We start from the raw sequence: 22,817 nt of genomic DNA, 5'->3' as shown, positions 1-22,817 counted from the left end.
GGCATCTGGATGGCCTAGAGTTCGCGAATACCTGTGCTGGCCATGGAGCCTGCCTCTGTCTCTCTAGCTCTGGGATTGCAAGCAGCCGCTAGCACACCTAGCTTTTTACATAAGGGTTCTGGAGGGGACTAAACTTGGGTCCTCTGCTTGCAAGGCAAGCGCTTTCCTATTGAGCTGCCACCCAGGCCTCGGAGTATATTCTCTAAGATTACGAACAGATTGCATGTTAAACCGAGAAAGGGCCCAAAGCTCTTCGAGCTGTCCAGCCTTTTCGTTTTAGATTACAGACCAACCGGACACCTGAGTTCAGGAGGAACCCATAGGCAGCGGGAATTAGAAAAAGAGCCGATGAAGGCAGCAGGGTGTTCCCAGGCCGTTTGGGAAAGCTGCTGACTTCATGGGTCTCATCTGCAGGCTGGTGCTGCGTCTGTAGCCTCATCAGCCAGTGAACACCTTTGCACACGGATTTCTCCAGGTCTTTTTCCTGCAGAGAAGCCGATGTATTAGCGGAGGGACGTGTGGGGGATGCTTTTCATCGCGGCAGAACACAGCTTTCTGATGGGTGGGTGGGGGCACTCTGTCCGGATTTCCTTTGTAGCTGTCGATGGTGTCTCTCACAGCCGGAAGCTCCTGGGATCACTTCTGTGCTCATTTCTGCAGTTCAGCGGTTAGGAGAGTGCCCCCTGGCCCACCCCCCACCCCCCGCCCCTTGCCTAGTCGGCCATGTTCAGAAACATGGGTAGGCAAATTTCTAATACATTTGATCATTGCTGATTTTTGACTTTGATCTGAAAAGAAGCACTGTGTGAGAGTTTAAAGTGTTTAGATTTTTAAGAAGATGAAGCCCTGCTCTGTGGGTAGCGCCATGATGAACACCTGTCAGGGCCCCAGCTCCCCAGCTCCCCAGCTCCCAGGCCTCACAGTTCCGCCCTTCTTAATTCCTCAAACTTGTCCTGAGTCCAATTACTCTCTTTCCACTTGGCAAAATAATTCATTTTGTTCATCAGGAAACACAATGCACTTTGATATTAGGGGTGGGGGGGAACCATTCATTCATTCTAATGTGCTCCAGACTGGAGATGCTTATTAAGGCTGCCCTGCCTTATTTCCCAGTTGTACCAATTAAAAGTACTAATTATTTCCACACTAGGATCCCAGGACTATCCTTCCATGCTTGAAAATTTTTGAAGGAATAAAAATTTTTCAAAAGACTGATTTGGCCGGGCATGGTGGCGCACGCCTTTGATCCCAGCACTCAGGAGGCAGAGGCAGGCAGATCGCTGTGAGTTCGAGGCCAGCCTGGTCTATAAAGCAAGTCCAGGATAGCCAATGCTAATACAGAGAGACCTTGTCTCGAAAAACAAAACAACAAACAAACAAACAAACAGAGTTTCCAGCAAACAACAACAAAATAAACACCACTAAGTCAGCACAAGTGAGGACATTTTTATTGCTATAAATGTTTGTGGATTTGTGATTTGTTTACGGTATATTATTCTCAATAACAAGCTTGTTCTCAGTTCAGTGAGTCTGCAAGTACTTACTTTACTTACCCCTCTGATATCCTGTTGCTTGAGAGGAGAGAATATTTTGATAGAAAGCTATTTCAGCGGGGGCAGATGATAAGCTGAAGGCTCAGAAAGCAAAGCCATGGTAAGAAGCAACTTCCTTAAAAACTGCATACAAATAAAATCTGCTTTAACGTATGGAAGTGAAGCCAAGACGTGGAATTCCCAAACTGGAGAGCAGTGAGTTCAGTCCTAAGTGATACAGTGGCTGAGCAGAGAGTTCAGTCCTGAGTGATGCAGTGGCTGAGCAGTGAGTTCAGTCCTAAGTGATATAGTGGCTGAGCAGTGAGTTCAGTCCTAAGTGATACAGTGGCTGAACAGTGAGTTCAGTCCTGAGTGATGCAGTGGCTGAGCAGTGAGTTCAGTCCTAAGAGATACAGTGGCTGAGCAGTGAGTTCAGTCCTAAGTGATACAGTGGCTGAGCAGTGAGTTCAGTCCTAAGAGATACAGTGGCTGAGCAGAGAGTTCAGTCCTGAGTGATGCAGTGGCTGAGCAGTGAGTTCAGTCCTGAGTGATGCAGTAGCTGAGCAGTGAGTTCAGTCCTAAGTGATGCAGTGGCTGAGCAGAGAGTTCAGTCCTGAGTGATGCAGTGGCTGAGCAGTGAGTTCAGTCCTAAGTGATACAGTGGCTGAGGCCTTTGGAACAATTGGGGCAGATGGCTTGTTGTCCTGGTGTCATGAAGGAAGGAGTAGAGGAATTGAAAGTGTGCTTGATGGCTTCTAACTGCATCCTATGATCACCTGGGAGTCAACTGCCTAATAAGTTTTGAGAAGAGAAACTTGAATTCAATATATAGGAAAACACAATTGGCATAATTATCCAAAACAAACAAACAAACAGACAAACACCTCTTTTGCATTCCATATTTAGAATAAGACTATTTTAGATATCAGAGTTGTTGACAAGACACCTCAACAAGCCATCCATCCCTCAATGGATTTTTTAATTGGTTATCTCAGGCTGTTAAAGAAGATGCAATTCTAGTAGAAATTACTTTGTGATACATAAGATGTGCTAGGACAAAATTGTATGTCTTTTTGTTTTGTTTGTTTTTGTTTTTCGAGACAGGGTTTCTCTGTGTAGCCTTGGAACTCTCCTGGAACTCTCTTTGTAGACCAGGCTGGCCTCGAACTCATAGAGTTCTGCTTGCCTCTTCCTCCCGAGTGCTGGGAAAAAAGGTGTGCACCATCACATCCAGCCCTAACACCGACACTTTTTGTTTTGGGGGGTTTTTTTGTTTGTTTGTTTTTTGTTTTTGTTTTTGTTTTTGTTTTTGTGTTTTCAAGACATAGTTTCTTTGTGTAGCCTTGGCTGTCCTGGACTTGCTTTGTAGACCAGGCTGGTCTTGAACTCTCAGCAATCCACCTGCCTCTGACTCCCAAGTGCTGGGATTAACGATGTGGGCCACCACGCCCGGCCCTAACACTGGCACTTTTAAACACAATGTTTCACTGTAGTCCTAGCTGGCCTCAGACTTGTAGCAATCCTCCTGCTGCAGCATGTAGAGAGCTAAGGTGACAGATATATGTAATTACACCCAGTTGTTAAGTTTCTGGAATTCCTCTGCCCATAGTGATTCTGTTTGGAGACAAGCCTACTATTATGACAGTCTCTGTACAATAAAAGGTATGTAAAGGTCTAGGGGATGGGTCAGTCAGCAGATGGTTGCTGTGTAAACAGAAGAAACTTGAGTTTGGATTGCCAATGTCCCCTAAAAAAAAAACTGGGTTAGCCCATGTCAGGAAGCAGAGACGGGGATCCTTGGAGTTCATTGGCCAGCCAGTATAGCTACATTGATGAAATCCTGAGAGACCCTGTATCAAAAAATAAAGTGGAGAGACATTGAAAAAGGTACCTAATATCAACCTCTGGATTCTACACACATGTATATGTACCCACACATGTGTGCATACCCACACAGACACATATACATATACAGCTGTCAAAGACAGAAGTATTTAAAAATGTATACAGGAAAAGCAGATAATACTAAAGGTCTTCACACAGCTGGGCCCAAACTAACATAGTGCATGTGTGGTCTCAAAATAAAGGTTGCCCAAACCCTCATGTTTTGAAGTCATTTTCCAATGTTTGGAAAAAATTGATTAAGAATAATTCATGGCTGGAGAGGTGGCTCAGTGGATAAGAGTGGCTGCTGTTCCAGAGGAGCCAGGTTTGACTCTTAGAACCCACATGAGTGCTCATTACTGACTGCAAAACCATTCCCAAAAGACTGAACATCTTCTGGCCTCCTCAGGTACCAGGCTTGTACATGGTGTACAGACACGCGTGCAGGCAAACATCTATATAATAGTAAAGTAAATTTAAAAAAGATAGAGTGAGAGCCAGGTGTGGTGGTACACACCTTTAATCCCAGCACTCAGGAGGCAGAGGCAGGTGGATTGCTGTGTGTTCGAGGCCAGCCTGGTCTACAAAGCAAGTCTAGGACAGGCAAGGCTACATAGAGAAACCCTGTCTCGAAAAATCAGAGAGAGGGAGAGAGAGAGAGAGAGAGAGAGAGAGAGAGAGAGAGAGAGAGAGAGAGGAGCACTTGATCTTGTTCTTCATTTTAATATATATGTCTTTAAGGTCAATCTTCTCTAAGGTTTTCATTCTGAGTTCCATTACTTTTCTTTTCTCTCTCTCTCTCTCTCTCTCCCCCCTCCCTCCCTCCCTCCCTCCCTCCCCTTTCCCTCTCTTTTTAAGACAGGGTCTCTCTGTGTTAGCCTTGGCTATCTTGGACTCGCTTGGTAGACCTGGCTGGCCTCAACACAGCGATCTGCTTGCCTCTGCCTCTCAAGTGCTGGGATTAAAGATGTGTGCCACTACCACCCAGCCCCTGAGTTCCATTACTTTGTTTTTCATTATTATATATACAGCACTCTGCCTGCATGTACACCTACAGGCCAGAAGAGGGTGTCAGATCACATTATAGATGGTTGTGAGCCACCGTGTGGTTGCTGGGAATTGAATTCTGGACCTGCGGGGGAGGGGGGGGACGGGGACGGGGGGGGGGGGGGGACAGATAGTGTTCTTAACCACCACTCATCACCCACCCACCCCACCTCACGCATGCGTCTTTGTTTTTCTGAGTGTTTGATCTTTCAGCTTGCTCCTCATCCCCCTTTCTTTGTGATGCTGGTTTCATTTGATTCAGAGATGTTCCGAGTTCAGGAAGTTCTCTGAGGACCTTCCCTTAGCCCTGAAGGCCACATGACAGTGCACAACACCTCCCTTGTCCATAGCTAGCTGAGTCACATGAGGACGGTGTTATCTCGCTCTTTTTTATGGCTCAAGAGAACATTCCAGAACCTAAACCTGTACTTCATGGAGCTATTTCGCTAGTCTGACTCTGTTTACCTCATGCTTCAGGCCTTGACCTTTTGGTAGACTATAAAAACAAACAACTGAGAGCTTTCTTCCTAAAATACGTTTTCTAAAAGCCGGATGCGGTGGCGCACACCTCTCATCCCAGCGCTGGGGAGGCAGGAGCAGGCAAAGCGTTGTGAGATTCAGGCAAGCCAGGTCTCCAGAGCCGGTTTCCCAGCTACGTAGACCATCATCAGCCTTACGTGTATGAATTTTTGTTTTGATCCTTTAAAGTTTCTTATTAAGTCAACAATTTGTATAAATTTAGAATTGTTTTTAGTGTAATGATATGGTGTTTGCCGAGCATAAAGGCTACCTAGATATTATAGCCGCATCGTAAAACCCTCAGTTTTATGCCTCTTATTTATGCCTCTTATGCGATCTTATTTCTAACATTTTCCCTTTACTCCCTCTTGGGCAAATTTCTAGTTTTACATTTTTCCAGAAAATGTCTGGTCAAAATAATTTTTTAAAATCAGAAATTATCTGCATAATGCTTGTAAGACAACAATGCCAATTTCACATGCCATTTTTGGAATTATAAACAATTTTAGGGATGTTTTGGGATGTTTAAATCCAATGCTTTCCCACCCCCCTTCCCCATCTTTCTCTTTTTTATCTCCGGAAAGTTGGCTGTAAGTGACAATATATACAAGTGTACCATTTGGAGTTCATTCATGCCCCTGGGAGCTGGGGCCTTTCCGGCAGTAGCCGAAGGTAACCCCGCCTGACAGTCTCAGTGAGAGCCTTTAGGAAGGCCAGAAAGTGCTCCCCTGGCATGTGGGTTTACTTTGGGAAAGAATCCATGGGAAAATTAGTCAACAAAAGCAGTTGATTGAAGCCCTTAGGGATTTGACGGAACCCGTCACAGTGGAACACTGGATTCTCTGTCCCCTTTTCCTGGTGACACAGAATGAACTGAGGGATAAGTACAGCATGGACTTATTTGAGTAAAAATCCGGAGAAAGTACAGCTCCAGGTTAGGAGCTGACGGCTGTGCGTGTGATGACGCTGCGTTCAAGGTTGCCCGACAGCTGCTGCTGGGAGAAGTGTAAGCTTATCATTTCAACCCCACAGCTCGTAATTTTTATGTTATAGCTTTCCCCAATGGTGTCCTTCATCTTTCACCTCCTGAAAACCAACAGACCCGATTGATTGCCACTTTAGTTTTGTTTGTTTTAATTTGTTGAGATAGGTTCTCCTTTAACTCAAGCTCCCCTGCAGCTTGTTCTCCTTCTGTCTCCATCCCAGGAGAGCCAGAACTGTAGATGTTTGCCACTCTGAATGTTTTATCTGGTGCCCAAGGATTCTTGTACCTTAGACAGGCAACTGAGCCTGTCTGACGTGCCTGTTCTATTTGCAGTAAAATACGAAGGAAAGATAGGTAAGTTGGTAAAAGGCGAGAGGGAGAGAGATAACAGATTATTTTTAAATTAGAAAGATAGTGCATATAAAATATTTTTTGCATGTGTATGAGCTGCTGTGTGCAAACATACACAGATGCCAGAGGACAATCTTCCAGAGTTATCTCTGTCTTCCTACCTTTCCATGGGTTCTGAGAGTGGAGGTTTCCAGAACCCCACTGAAAGCACGTTTACCTGCAGAGCCTCCTCACAGGTCCCTGCTCGTGCGTGCTTGTAACCCCAGAGCAGGAAGATCCAGATTCAAGGCCTCATAATGAGTTGGAAACCAGTTTAGGCTAAATGGGACCTCTCTTAGTAGAAAAAAAAAATTAAGAAACCTGGAAACAAACAAACAAACAAAAAAACCCATCCAAATGTCTCAATAAGCATTGATTTATATATTCATCTTTTCTTCAAAACACAGGTGAAACACAACTTTACATTATGATTCTTTTTATTTAAGATGATATAAATAATACTTCCCCATACTAAAATCACCTCATGGCCAAATGTGGTGGCCAAGAACTTTAATCTCAGTGCATGAGAGGCCAAGGAAGATGGACATGGAGTGGAACGCCAGCCTGGGTTACATAGAGCCATGGTATCTCAAAACAGCCTATGGAGGATCAGGAGTGATAATGCAGGCCTTTAATGCTGGCACTCAAGAGGCAAAGAGGTAGAAGTATTAGGGTGTGTGTGTGTGTGTGTGTGTGTGTGTGTGTGTGTGTGTGTGTGTGTGTTTCAGGCCAGCTCGGCTTACAGAGTGAGTTCCAGGACAGCCAGGGCTATGCAGAGAAACCCTGTCTCAAAACAAAAACAACAGCAGCAACCACAAAACCAGAGTAACAAACGATAGTTTGTAGGTAGCGTGTGAATTCTTACACATGAATTCTTACACAGCGCGTCTACTCGGCCATGTCTCTTAAGTGTTGGGTCAGTTACTCCCAGTAGGTAATTTGTTGCTGCTGTTGTTACTTGTTTTTGATTGGGGGTTGCCCTTGAGCCCTTGATCTTCCTGCCTCAGCTTTCTGAGGACTAGAATTATCAGCGTGTGCCACTTAGCCCAACTAGTTTATGAATTATTGTTTTTTTAGATTTATGAATTATTTATTTAGGACACATTACCCAAATTGAGATAAATGGGGTAAGATTGAGCGTCATAAAGCTCTGGAAATAACAATGGCTTTCAAAAAAGTATTAAAAATTAATGTTAAACAGTCAATGAGGATTCTGGCTTTTATCAAACCTGCTCTGAAATGCTGCTGTTTTAAACTTTAGGTCTGTATATTATCTGGATATCATCTTCTTACCAAATATAGATGGTATAATTAAATGTCATTATTGCTAGCCCATGTCTCTACATGGGAAAGAAAGATAAATGTGCAGTACTTGAAATCTATAGATTAAGCATTTCCCCCATTGCCTGGTGGTCTGGGGAGTGTGATGATGAGGCCTCTGACTAATTTTTTTATCTGCATCAGCAGCCTCTGAGGCTGATTTTCCATAGTATCAGGGGCTGAAGTGTCTTACTCATCTACAGCTGAATTACACAAATTGTGCTGAGCGTTCTCCAGTCTTTCTCAGCATCTAACTATTTATTGCAAGGTCAGATCGTCTCAATCGTCCCACAGATGTGCATCATGCTCATGTCCTGAGGGAACTGGTTTTTTCTTTTTCCTTCCTCTCTCTCTCTCTCTCTCTCTCTCTCTCTCTCTCTCTCTCTCTCTCACTCATATAAATAGATATTTCAATAGTTTTTGCTTGGCTTTGTTTTGTTTTGTTTATTTTTTAAGCCAGGGTTTCTCTCTGTAGCCCTGGCTGTCCTAGACGCTGCTTTGTAGACCAGGCTGGCCACGAACTCACAAAGATCCGCTGCCTCTGCCTCTCAAGTGCTAGAATTAAAGGTTGTATGCCACCATGCCCCACTGATCTCAAACTTTTGAGGCAATTGTAAGCCTCTTGCCTCAAACTCCTGACTGCTCTGATGGACAAGTGGGTGCAGGCATGCCCAGTTTATCACTTATTCACTCAGTAGATATTACCCATTGACTGTTGTGTTCTGCCTCTGTAAGCTATTATGCTAAGACACTGGGGCTGGTTTCTGAATAATTCAGGATTCATCTTACATTCTGGCAATATCTAAATGACAAATAATAAGCAATAACAGTGCTTTGTTTTATTCAAGAAGCACATGATTTTTGCTTTTTCTCCCCTACTGTTTTTATTTCTATGTCCTAGAAATGGAGGCTTGCCCTTAATTATTTTTTAAACATAGCTTTGTGGGGGAAAACCTGTGCTTTAATCATCAATATTTTCCCCCCAAAGAAACTGATCATTAAAATAATCCACTTTGTACCATCTAGGCAGGGAGTGAATACTTACTCTAATGAGAGTGACTTCCAGTGGTGGTGCGCATTTGTAATCCCAGCACTTTGAAGGCAGGAAGATCAGAGGTCAAAGTTATCTTCCTTGGCTGCTGGGCACAAGAAGCCAGTCTGGACTGCAAGAGGCTGAGTTACTTGTGTTGAAAAAAAAAAAAAAAAAAAGAGCCAGGCCGTGGTGGCACATGCCTTTAATCCCAGCACTCAGGAGGCAGAGGCAGGTGGATCTTTGTGAATTCAAGGCCAGCCTGGTTTACAAAGCAAGTCCAGGACAGTCAAGACTATGCAGAAAAACCCAGACCAAAACAAAAACAAAAACAAAAAAGCCTGCAACATAATAACAACAACAATAATAATGAATCTTAAAGAAGGAAGGAGAGAGAAACCCTCTTTAAAAAAAAAAAAAGAGGAAAGAAAAGAAAACAAGGGAAGAAAAAATTGTATTTATGTTTCTGGAGTTACTTTACTACAAGTGAAATCGGAGAACAATAGTAATCTAATAATCTAATCATCACGGGACAGTGTCAGTATAAAAAGAATCAATCCAGGGAGAAACAGTGCACGCCCTTCCTTCGTGGCTTCCGTACACCGCTTTGCGGCTGTACGGCTGTTTTTGAAGGTTTTCTAGAAATGCCTTCCAGCCTTGCTCAGCAACACATGCTTTCACCCATTCTTCAGATAGTTTCCAGACAGGTTGGGAAACGCAGCCCAGACCTGGGATGGGTTATGAGGGCTGACTCCTGCGGGGGCCACTGCACTGGGGAGAGGCCAAAGCAGACAGAGCAAGTTAGCAACCGCCACTGGGGGCTGGCGAGCGTTCCTACCATGTCTAGGATGCTTTCTCTGGGGCGGGGCATTCCCACATGGTGGTTAAAAAACCTTGGGCTGTTTCGTAGAATTTTAACAGTCGTCTGCTGGTTGTTTCCAAGGAGGCGTGGGGCTTAGAGCTGTTTACTCACTTGGTCACACACCTGGATAAGGCTTGGAGGGGAGGGGGAAGCGGGGAGCAGAAGGCCACTTCAAGTTATTTCTTAGGGTCTATCTGTCTTGTTCTAAAGTACCATTTATTATTTCTAATTATGTGTCTGAGTGCAGTGCCACAGAGGCCAGAGGCACCGGATCCCCTGCATCTGGAATTATAGGCATTTGTGAGTTATGGGTGCTCACAGTTGAACTCGGGTCTTCTGAAAAAGCAGTATGTGTGCTTAAGCATTGAACCACTCTCCAGGCTGTATCGTGTGTGTGTGTGTGTGTGTGTGTGTGTGTGTGTGTGTATGTGTGTGTGTTCGTGTTCTGAGACAAGGTCTCTCACTGGCCTAGAGCTCACCAAGTAGGCTAGGCTGGCTGGCCCGTTAAGCTCCAGGGAGGTACCTGTCTCTCTACCCGTTGCCCTGGAAAGATAAAAGTGTGTCAGCACACCTGGCTTTTGGGGGTTCTAGGGATCAATCTCAGGTCTTTGTGTTTGCAGCACAAACACTTTATCAGCGTTGCCCTCCCAGGCACCTCAGTAAAGTGTTGGGTTTTTTTGGGGGAACCAGGGAGGTTTGTTTGTTTTGTTTTGTTTGTTGTTGTTGTTTTGGCTTTTTCGAGACAGGGTTTCTCTGTGTAGCCTTGGCTGTCTTGGACTCCCTTTGTAGACCAGGCTGGCCTCGAACTCACAGAGATCCTCTTGCCCCTGCCTCCACGAGTGCTGGGATTAAAGGCGTGGCTCAGCTTCTCAGTAAAGTTTTAAAGGCTAACATGACCCTGATCCCTTCTCCTCTCAAAATGGGACAAATGAGTACCTACATTTGTTCTGAGCACGAGGAGAGAAAATGCGATAATAAATGTGTCTGGCTCATTGTGAATATGCCATAGGACGATGTTAATGAAGATGACAGTCTCTTCACAAAGCCTTGGGTTCTCCCTGCACTACCATACGCTCCAGTCATGGTCTTGTGTCCTGTAATCCTAGCACTCAAGAAATATGAAGCCAGATGATCAGGCTCAAGGATGTAATTATCTGTATATCAGCTCTGAGGAGGACCTGGGGTGCATAAGATTGTCTCAAAAAAGGAAAGAGAGAAAGAAAGAAAGGGAGGGAGGGAGTAAAAAAGGGAGAAAGAAAGGAAGAAAGAAAGAAAGAGAATTATCAGCAACCGTTATTATATGTGACTTGAAATCATTAATGTTTTACTTCCTAGAAAACTACATGTCTGGTGGCGTATGTATTTAGTCCCAGCAATCGGGAGGCAGAGGCAGGAGGATCTCAAGAGTTCAGGCCAGCCTGGTCTACAAAGTGAGTCCAGGTCAGCCAAGGCTACACAGGGAAACCCTGTCTGGGGGCGGGGTGGGGGTATGTGAAGACCACCAAGACAAAAGAAAAGAAAAGAAAACTACATTATCACACTTCACAAAGATGGGATTTCTAAAGCTACAGCTGAACAGAGAGAAAGAGAGGACACAAATTTATTTAAATTCTCATGAGGACGAAGGATGCACACGGTGGGTCCGTCTTCTCCAGAGGCCTCTACCTGGCAAACGAAAAGAAATGCAGACAAAAAGCCAAAATAAATCTGTATGTGATCTCCTGCCAGAACACCATAATAAAACACCCAAAAAAGTCATGGAAAATAACCCTGGAGGGGAATCAGATTCCTTTTGGCCTCCCCGCAGACTCACTATTTCTCTTTACTTCCCAGAAACCAGTGCAGAACTGGTCCAACGTGCATCAGTACCGCACACTCCTTAGACTTGAAGTCAGGTACCGGGTGACGTGGTCCAGCTCGCCACGTGTTGGATAGATGTTTTCTATTCCCTCCACTTTCTCCCACTATTTCTTCAGGAGCTTATTGACCCTACCTACTGCATACCAAGGAGATGTTGGGTAAAGAGCCCTCGTAGAGACAGATGACTCACTCGGCTAAGGGCCAAGCTGGTTTCCAAATGAAAAGCTTTCATCCCTGTTACTCAAGACTCTGTAGAAGATATATTCGTGCTGTGTCTGCTTACGCAGAAAAGCTCACTCTGTTTTCCAGGTACCGCGATTAACATGTGCTTCATATCAAATACCAGAAAGGTCAATGGAAATCTTAAAAAAAAAAAACAAAAACAAAAACAAAAAACCTGGCCACTTCTCTATGATTAACTGCCTGAACATCTGGGAGTCACTGTGAAAAATTAACTCAACATTCTGGACTCTTGGGATGGCCAGATTATGAACCAGTTTTGCAGAAGCATTTTTTACACAAGCCAAAGCATATGAGAAATATTTTAGGTCTGCAGACCATCAGGTGCCGTACAGATAGCCTAGTGTGTGTGGCGGGGGTGGGGTGGGGTGGGGGGAAGCAGCAAATATTTAGTTCGGTTTATCACAGGAAGGAAAAAAACACCACCCATTTGTTGACAATTGTATTTGGCAAGCCAGACCCTATGGCTAAACTGTGAATGGAAGATTGACTATCAGGCTTTCTCTTTCCCAAAAGAAAGCTAAGTGTGATAAATTACAGCAGAGAGCAGGACAACCACACTGGCTTTGACCCTGACGCAGATCCTCTGCAGGGAAGCAGAAAAAAATTTCTCCTACGGTGTCAAATAAAACTCAGGCCCACCCCACCTTTGTTAACTGTCTTTTGGATAAAGGCACATGGGGAAAAATACTATGAGATTCAATATCATTCTCAGCAAGGGATATTTAACGCATTTTCCTCATCAGCTGAGAAGTGGGCACTTGTTTCTGGTTTCACTCAGAACTGAGTTCATTCCTCCTATGCTGCTTTGGCTGAACAGTGACTCCACGTCACCATACTTAGCTTCTCCTCATACCGTCAGCTACGCGCCACTCAAGCTGTGTTCTTCTCTTCAGTCACAAGTTGGCCAAAGCCAGCCATGGTGCCTAAAAATATACCAGTACCTCAAACCTACCACTCCTTTTGGATGGAACCCTGGCATGGTTAGCCATCCTCAATGAAGCCAACTAGAAAAAATATGTGCCTCAGATGGGACAAAAGAAATGTTGCTGTAGCCCTTGTTTGGGGGGGAGGGCGGGGGTTAGACGCTAATAGCTTACTGAATTGTACTTGAACTTCTGCAAAGAGTTTTGAAGGTGTTAGCGTGTGTGTGTGTGTGTGTGTGTGTGTGTGTGTGTGTGTGTGTGTGTGTGTGTTTTCAGACAAAGAGTAGGTTGTGTCATACGTGTCATAGAAAACAATATGGAAGATGCACTGGCCGAGATGTATTGTTATATCCCGATGTAGATGAAGGCCTAATAGTTGTTTGTTTGTTTTGTTTTAATTTGCCAAGAAGATGAAGAAAAACAAAACAAAAAAACAGGATTGCAATCTTGGAGACAAAGAGAAGGTGGGGAGTCTCTCCTGTGACTGCCAGTCATTGATGGAGGCACCAGCTACTCCCAAATTCACCCCACTTGGTACCATTCATTGCCATAGGTTAAGGAGGCTTGGCACACCAGAAAACACAGAGACACATGCGACACGCCACATCTTGCCATGATTGCCTTGTCCTTCAATTCTAAGAGCTCAAGTTGAATGAGGTTAGGTTCCCATTTTATTCATCTTCCTTTTGGCTTTTGAGCCATGACCAAACACGGTAGCCCTAAGTGGCTTTGAACCCGTGGCAATCCTCCTGTCTCAGCAACCCAAGTGCGGAGATTACAGGTACTGCACTACCGTGCCTGGTTCTGATTTTCATTCTAATGGTTGAGGGATTGTGATTCATTCATTCAACAAATACTTAGGGATGTTTACTATGTATCAAGTACCCCCTTTTAAGTACTCAATGTTTATAAAATACCACAAAGAAGACAAACTAGAACACATTGTATCTCAGTGGCAAATCACTACCATAGACTAAGAAAAAGCAGTCAAGAGAAAGGAATTTTCCACTTCAATAGAGCACCCGGAAAAGATTGACCAAGATGTGACACAGAGAGGAAGGTGCACACACCTTAATGGGAAAACTCTAGGCTGGGGAACTAGTGCATGCAACCCTGTGAAGAAGTCTTTTTGCCGACTTACTAGTATAGAGCTTATTTAATAAGCAGCAGAGTTTATTATTTCAAAGTGTCTCCCACTGTAGCTCACGCTGGGGTGGAACTCACTTTGCACCCACACTGGCCTCAAGCTCTCCTGCCAGTCCTCCTGCCTGCCCAGGGCTGAAATGATTTGTAGACAGCATCCATCAAGCCTGGCTTTTAACAGCAAAGTTCTTCGATCAAAAGGTTCTTCCTCATCACATCCTCCAGCTTCCTGGTCATCGTAACCTGTAAGCATGTGTGGTGGTCAGAACGTGGATGGTGATACCCTGCCAGTCACCGAAATTCACAAAGCTAGCCCTACCCTTAATCCAGGGAGGAGAGCGAGGTGAGACTAAGCCCTTCCCCTGGTGTGTGGCCATGTTAAGTGTTGGGCAGTTTTAATTTTAATTGGTACGTATAATTCCAAAGCCCATGTTCCACGTGTATGCATTTTTTTTTTTACCCATTATGCTCTAAGAGAAGTGCACGGAGCTTCTCCTACCCACCAAACTGCATGGGCAGCGCCCCATACTCCCACCTACCTACTGGTGTCTCCAACAGCAAGTTGCTTCTTTCCCCTCAGAGGCTTTCTCCATCTATTGATTAAGAAGACTCAACTAAATTATCTGTCAAATACTTTCTAGACACTGCGATTCTCTGAAGCATTAACTTTAGCGACTCTAATGCACTCTGAGTCCCACCAAATCAATGACTTGGTCGATAAACACACATCGATTGCCGCCTCTCGGAGTCGGACACAGTCTACAAACACCATGCCACAGGAAATTTTACTGAAGAATTTAATCAAGTGCTGCAGAGTAGGATACACAGAAGTTTTGTCCAGGTATCTTGGCTTCCTGTTGACTCTCAAGTGGAAGCCCAAATGCCTACAGGGCTGGGGAGGAAGGACAAGTAGGTGAGACGGGATGGATGCTTGGATTCAGCCTGGTACCAAGCACTCATTTTAGACATCTTGAAAAGCTGTCTTCTGGTTTCTGGTTTCTGCTATGAGTGAAACTTACAAGATAATGCAGTTGTTGATTCCGGCAATACCATTGAAAACACATTTGTAAGAAAAGCTTTTTCAGAGAATCAGAAAAGGCTGACCTGCCATCCCATGTCTGCTTTAGTCAACAGCATCAGGGAGTAAATTCATGAGAGGGAGGACTGTCCCTCTGTCCACACTTGGGCTGTTGCTCCAAGTACTGTTCTCACATCCAGCCAGTTATCCACAAGAGATGGATCACTGAACAACTGAATTAATTTGAGTATACACCTGAGTTTTAAAGAACTCAAGTCAGGGCTGGAGAGATGGCTCAGAGGTTAAGGGCACTGTCTGCTCCTCCAGAAGTCCTGAGCTCAATTCTCAGCAACTACATGGTGGCTCATAACCATCTATAATGTGATCTGATGCCTTCATCTAGCCTGCAGGTGTACATGCAGGCAGAGCACTGTATATAGAATAATAAATAAATCTTAAAAAAAAAAATTCAAGTCAGGTGGCCCATACCTTTAATCTCAGTATTCAGGAGGCTGACACAGGCAGATCTCTATGAGTCTGAGGGCAGCTTGGTCTACAAAGCAAGTCCAGGACAGCAAAGGCCAACACAGAGAAACCCTGTCTCAGAAAAAAAACAAAACAAACAAACATCCCTAAAAATAGAAAAAAGAAACTAGAGTCAGTCCTCACATGGCGGCTTGTAATAAAGGTACAGTCAAGACTTCGGCTCTGGGGTCTGGCATGTGGCTTAGAGGCAGCGCACAGGTCAGTCCTCGGCACTAAAAATGAAATAAAGAATAGTACCGTGAGGCTGGACAGATGATAAGAATAATGGTAATTAGTAATGATGGTGATGAGTGTAAAAGACTTGGGAGTCTGGCTCTCAGCTGATTACCATGTTATAGTAATCTCTCATCCTCAGGTTCCCAACCATGAGGTAAGAAGGCAGTGAAGAAAAGCCCCTGTGTGTCTCCCTCAGTCTGATCCTAAAACTTCATTTATTGGTGCCCATCAAAGAAGACATTTGATTTGGGCTGGGGGTGACATCAGGCACAGAGCCCCTGCCTGGTGTGACAGCCATGCTTGGTTGGCAACTTGACTACCTTTGGAATGAACTACAATCCAGAAATGGAGGCCCCACCTGTGACCCTGATCTCGGGGCTGAAGACACAGGCTTTTGATCTAGGATCAACACTCATCTGTCCTTAATGCACATCTTGAGGCATAGTGGCCATGGTTATAAAATGTTGTGAAAAGGAATTAAAGAAAAGCTTAGGTCCTGGTGTGGTGGCCTTCCATCCCAGGAGAAAGAGGCATGCAGATCACTGAGTTCAAGGTCAGACTACAGAGCAAGTTCAGGACAGCCAAGCTTAGGCAGTGAAAGAAACCATCAAAAGCAGTAAGCTGGGGAAGGCGGAGAGCTCACGGCTGCTCCAGCACCACATCTGCCTGCAGGCTGCCATGCCTCCTGCCCTGGTGATGGATGAAACCTCTAAAGGTGTAAGCCAGTCCCTATAACTGCCTTTATAAGGGTTGCCTACGTCATGATATCTCTTCACAGCAATGGAAACCCTAAGACACCTGGCTCTTGTGAAGCCCTGTATTGGGTCCTCAGCACTGTCCCTCCACTGATTTATTTATCTATTTGTTTGTTTATTTATTTATTTATCTATCTATCTTAGCGGGTGTTCGTTCCGGATGTCTTATTAGTTCAGAGTTGGAAGAGGGCTGGGCAGTAAACTGCTTTAACAATTCACATTCACAGCGGCCAAGTTGAAAAATACCGAAACCAGTAAGAATGCAAACAAAATAAAACCACAGGAGGAGGAAGATTTGTCTAGGCCTTGGTGTCACAATCTCTTCAAGGGTCAAGAACAGCTCCGTGTCCCACAAGAGATGGGTCTAATTAGTGTTAAGCAACTGAATGGAGGTATAAATCATTAGCTCACGGAGATCAAAGCCATCAGCCCTATCCCTGACCCTACACCAATCCCCTCTGCTCCCCACCCCCACCCCTACCCCCCACCTTCTCACCCCCACCCATGCCTCCCCCTACCCCCACCCTCTCATCCCCATCCCACCCTCCTCCCCCGACTCCCCCACACCTCTCCTCCATCCCCCTCCCCCCTCCCCCCTCCCCACTCCCCCCATCCCCCTTTCCCCACCCCTCATCCCTACCCCCCACCCTCTCACCCCCACCCCACCCCCTCACCCTTCACCCCTATACCCCCACCCTTTCACCTCTCACCCCCACTAGACTTCTGCTGCTCCCATCTAAATACCATCTCAGTTCTACTGGAGGTTGGTAATGGCAAATGCACAGACTCAGGGCCTGCTTGCTGTATCACCGCCCTATGGGCAGAGTCACACCCTGCTGCTGTGTGTTGCATGAAGGCATGAGAAACCCAGTCACCTGTGAGTGAGGCCCCAATGCTAAGCACCCAGTGGCCGAGAACTTATCCCCCAGCATGACTGCAGCCGGGCACAGGAAGAGGGTCCTCGTGCATTCCCAGGCCTGCCACACTAAGTTGAGCTTGTTATGGCCTGCTTCCTTCAGCAGCCAAAGGCTTAGGACCACTTTGACCATAGGTGACCATTCCCCAGGTCACTGACTTCCAAAGGTCAGAATAGCTGGGTCTCTGATCTCTCTTTGTTTTCTGTCATTTGTGGTTCTGACACATTCTTCTTTTAGCTACCTTTCCACCCATTCTGTCTGTCCTGTCTTCACAACCCTGCCCTGGTCCACAGTCTCCTCAGGTCATCTGTGGGCTTTTGGTCCCTGCATCAGCTCAGCTCCTACATTTTCCTCCACTGAGCTTTCTGTTGACTGGGGGCATTTTACAGAACTGGCCTTTTGTCCTGTCAGTAGATCTAGTAGCAATTTATTCCAAGGCTTACTTCCTAGAGTTTTTTGAAGAATTTTAGACAATGATATCCCCTGAAATACAATATTCTGATGTCCTTCATCTTTTAATGTATAAATTTTAATGTATAAATTTGAAGTGGGCTTCAAAACTGTAGTACTAACCATTAGAAAACTTACCCAGCCTGAGTTAATGGGCGTGGAGGGGCTAGCTGAGTGCTGTAGTACATGCTTAATGTATGTTCCCACAGTTCCCAGTACCGAAACAACACAAAACAAAAGGCTGCCCAGCACACACAAGGTCCTCGGTTTGATTCCCAACACCAACCATATCAACTGGGCACGGTCACAGACATGTGCAGTCCCAGCACCTGAGAGGAGGATCATGAGTTCGAAATCAGCCTGGACCATATACAAACTAATTAACTGACTGAGTAGAGAAATAAGTGGCAGCAGAAATGAAACTGCTTGGCTACTGGATGACAGGTAAATTCAGGCTTAGAAAACTAATGCAGGGGTGTGTTTGAAATGCCTTGCAGTAGCACACTGAAGTGTTCCACACGGTGATTATTGTCCCCTCACGGCCACCCTCAGAGAGGAAATCCTACTGAGGAAATCTTCTTAAATATTTATCCAAAAGAACCAAATTGCCCCTTAGGGGAGTACAGTCCTAGGCGCTGGGTGTTGCTTTGGTTTGACTTGACTTCAGAGACGGGTATCCTACGAAGACTCGGCAGCATCCATGGTGATGAATTTTCTCACTTCTGTGAAGTACCTATAGCTGCAGCGCATGGCCACCTAACCCTGACACTGGGAATCATGACTCAGGGGCTCATACTCAAACAGCACTCTATAGGAGCCATGAAGAATGGCCTGTTAATAATACGCCCATGCCCACAAGACAGAGAACAAGGAGTTCTTGGTGGCTCTGACGTGAACAGGAAATGCCCCCACATAAAAAAAGACAATCTGAAAGCAAATAATGATGTGGGATCATTCATAAGCAAATGAGCTCCCGAAGAATAAGACTCTTGTACTAAGGTCACCACGGGGTCACAAGGTAGTAACAGCCCTTACCATAGGAAGACATTAGTATATGGTTTGGTTTTTGTTTTTGTTTTTGTTTTTGTTTTCATAATGGCGTAGTTTTTAAAGAATGAGAACTTATTTTGCAATGAAAATGTGTTAAAAAGTGGCAAAAATAAAGACTGTTCTTTACTCTTTGTTAGTGTTTATATGCCCCTTAGGATATTTTAATTACTCAGGGATGGATAGAATTTGAGTAGTCCTACATGGGACCTGTCCTTCAAAACCAGAACCATATCTCATGGACTATTTGGGACTTGACCAAGAGCTCTCAAGGACAAGTTCATATTGTAGAAAGGATGTCTGTCTTCTGTCTTAAGGCTGTGACCTCAGTTAAGAGACTTGACAGCATTTACTGGGAACTACTGGGCCTATCAACCTGGAAATGTTAGGTTACCCTGAGATAGAACAACAATTTTCAAATTTTTGAGGTGTTAGGTACACAGAGGAGAAAGGAGTAGAGAATGCTGTGTAATTCAGGGGCATGCCGACTCTGGCATGGGCAGTGGGCACCCCCAATCCCAGCGCTTTAAAGAGGTGGAGGCAGGAAATCAAGCCAGCCTAGCAACACAGCAAGACCCTCGACACAAACAAACAAAGTAAATAACTGTGAATTAGAATCAGTGACCCAAAATTCAAAGAGCCCCACCTCAGTGTGCCCTGTAAAGAATCCCCTAATGGTAGGAGACCTCTCACAAGGAACACCACCGTTGGCTTTGTATGAAAGATGTTTTATTGTGCTCCTTAAAATGGGAAGGTTCTAGTCCACGCTTTCTTCTCTTTCTTTTCTTCCTTGAAACTGGTACCCCCTCCACCCTGTACCGAAGCCTGATCCCAGAGTCTCACGCAGCCTGCTAGTCAAGCCCTGGACCCATGAGTCTAACCTTGTACTCTGTTTAAATTTTAATATCATCTTCACATCTAAGATCATGTTTCCTAAAAATGAAAAACGGTGCTACAGTTACTAGGACTTTCCCTTCCTTTATTTAGAATACTTATGTACTTATGCATCAAACAGTTTTCATGCCTGTCCGATATATTCAAAGATATAGGATAGCAATCTTTTTTAGATTTGTGGAAACTGTGATAAGAGCACTTAGCACGAGATCTGTCTTTTTCACAATATTTAAGTATGCGGTGTAGAGTAACATCCAATAGCAACTGCAAGTGTAATATGGTACACAGTTCTCTAAAACCACCTTGAATGCCTAAAGTTTACATCCCTTGTTTCCCAACCCCCCCCCCCCCCCCAGCCTCGGAGACCAGAGCTCTACCCCGCTTCCTTGTGTTTGACTCATAATGTGTTCCCTTCACAGAAGCAGGATTATGAAGTTTGCCCTTCTGAGCCTCCTTTTACTTAGCATAAAGTCCTTAAGCCTCATTCATGTTGTCACATGTGACAGGATTTCCTTGTTTTCAAAGGCCAAATAATATTCCATTGTAAGCATATACTACATGCACTTTATTCATCCATTCATAGACGTCTTGGCCGCTGTGAATAATGTTGCAGTGATGACTATCAGAGCACTAAGGCCTCCACGCCCTGATTCCCAACTGTGAATCCTTAGGAGATGGGACGGGTTCTACATTATAAATCAGTACATTGCTTTCTTCATCAAAGAACCCTTTTATCCCAGCACTCGGGAGGCAGAGGTAGGTGGATTGCTACGAGTTCCAGGCCAGCCTGGTCTACAAAGCCAGTCCAGGACAGTTAAAAAACAAAAGAGAGAGATCCCATTAAGTAATGGTACATTTGAGATCTATACATCATGATAGAGTGAAGTTGATTCCCAAAATGTATCACTGCTGGTCCTTGGGAAAATTTATAAGCAATCTAGGACAGAGGGAGGAGAAAACAGCAAGCGTAAAGCAAGCTTGCACTACATACTGACTATCTGTCTCAACAGAAAAAAAAATAGGATTATATGAATAGAATCTGCACTAGAGTCTCTAAATTAAATAGCAAGTGTTACATATGCCAATATAAATTACTTAATAATATAAAGATTTCACTGTAATTATGTCTTAGTTACTTTTCTGTTACTACAAGAGAGTGTTGGACAAGAGCTGTTTTGGGAGAAGAAGGCATTATTTTGGCTCAGAGTTTTAGAGAATTGTCCAGCATGGTGGGAAAGCCACAGCTGCAGGAGCTGAAGGTGGCTGGTCACATTGTATCCAGAATCCCAGCCCTGGGAATGGTGCCACCCACAGTGGGCAGGTCTTCCTACTTTAAGGAACCACAAGCATGCTCTGAGCTCATCTCTCAGGTGATTCTAGAGTCCTCAAGTTGACAACTAAGGTTATCATTTACAAATGGCAAAAGAAGAACATTAGTTGGTTGGTTGGTTGGTTGGTTTGTTGTTGTTTATTGAAAAAGGGTTTCCCTGTGTAGCCTTGGCTGTCTTAGACTTGCTTTGTAGACCAGGCTGGCCTCGAACTCACAGTGATCTGCCTGGCTCTGCCTCCCCAGTGCTGGGATTAAAGGCGTGCATCCACCACGCCCAGTTAAAAGAAGAACTCCTTCACTTTGTTTTTGTTTATTATTGTTAAAAAACAGTGTCCGCCTGGCGAGCCTGGAATTCATTATGTAAAGCAAGCTGACCTCAAACTCAAACTCACTTCTGCTTTGCTTGTTTGTTTGTTTGTTTTTGAGATAGGGTTTCTCTTGTAGTCCAGGCTGGCCTTAAACTCACAGAGATCTGCCTGCTTCTGCCTCCCTGAGTGCTGGGATTAAAGGCTCACACCACCTCATTCTTCACTTCTGCCTTGTAAATGCTTCAATTAAAAGCGTGTGCCACCATGACAGGCTAGAAGAATTTCTTTTGAAGTTCTCTTCATTAGTATGCATTTTCACAGGCAGTGTTTACTAAAATTACAATTTCTGTTATATACAGATCTAAAACAGCTTTTCTGCCATCATTGTGGTCCCCTGCAGCGATTGTGCAATCTGTGCATGTACCGTGTACATAGTACTGACGGAGGGAGAGAGGAAAAATTAAACTCCATTTCCCCATTGCTTATCCAGCTATCAGCCTGGTGACAAAACCACCTTAGGCCTGGGGGTGACCAGTAGTCTCAAACCTCCCAGTACGTGTTTAGGGCAGAGTATGCTATACATACAAGCCTTAGTTCTGGAATCCTACTCTACAACAGTGGCCTGGAATCAGTGATGTAGTGACTTGATTTTCACATCAGTTCTCTTCTCCTTATGTTTTCAAGGTAAAAGAATCATGTAATCATGCCAACATCCTGACTAAGCCGGACCCAAGAACCTTCTGGACTAATGATGACTCAGGTATTATTAGATCCATGTACCCAGGTCCCGGGGCATGCTGGGTACATTCTGTATCATTTATTTGCATGCTTGTGCCTAGCCTAACAGAATACAGTCCACTATCAGTTTTATTCTCACAAACATCCTTTCATTATATTTCCTGACTGGTGTCTGGGGTGTATACACCATCTGGTACAGCTTTGCAGATTGCAAAATATGCTCGAGAGCTGGGGAGCTGGAGGTGGGTCTGTTTCCTAGAGTGAAGAGAAGAGTCGAATAACCTAGGCAAGGACAATAGCTCAGACGTCTTAGTGGACATGAAAGCGTTTTATTTCTAATCTCAGCACTCGGGAAGCTGAGTCAATATGATCAAGGCCAAGAGTTCAAGGCCAGCCTGGGCTATAAAGAAAGGAAAAGATATTCAAAGAACCTAAAATGAGTCATATATTAAAATCCTTATGGGGGAGCAGACAGCGACTGTTGTAAGATTCAGTGGTCAGAAGCCCTAAAAGTAAGAGGATGCTGCTCTGTGAGATGAGACACTGTGCTTCAACTCACACGAGAGCAGCGGGAGACAGGATACATGGCTAGAACATGTAACGTGTGCAAGGTGCATGTTCCTCAATGCCACAAATAAAGCAACAGCTAAGCAAAACACAAGAGCCCATGGATTTGGCCTGGGACGGATGTTTCCATGGTGGAGGGCTTAACTAGCATGTAACGGGCCCTGGTTCAATGTGTAGGATGGAACTTTAAAAAAAATCAACCTGGGCTTGCATCTGCACTGAAGTGGGGACATGTTGGGAGATTGAACCCCAACCTTGGGATGAGAGGTAATCTTAAGGCTGACATTATCAGA

General features: G+C 44.7%; 1 protein-coding gene across 1 annotated transcript in view; it reads left to right on the top strand.

Moving 5' to 3' along the window:
• SGK1 (serum/glucocorticoid regulated kinase 1) overlaps window positions 1-22,817 on the top strand; it is a 118,284-nt gene that overhangs the window by 69,739 nt on the left and 25,728 nt on the right. The window contains exon 3 of the mRNA XM_084774908.1: window positions 21,904-21,979. Coding sequence (XP_084631034.1) covers window positions 21,904-21,979 — 76 coding nt within the window. The remainder of the gene's footprint in view (window positions 1-21,903; window positions 21,980-22,817) is intronic.

The sequence above is a fragment of the Acomys minous genome (genome assembly GCF_964271855.1).
Source record: "Acomys minous genome assembly, chromosome: 3".
Taxonomy (NCBI): Eukaryota; Metazoa; Chordata; class Mammalia; order Rodentia; family Muridae; genus Acomys; species Acomys minous.
Note: the sequence above shows the minus strand (reverse complement) of the source record. Positions and strands in the feature narration are given on the sequence as shown.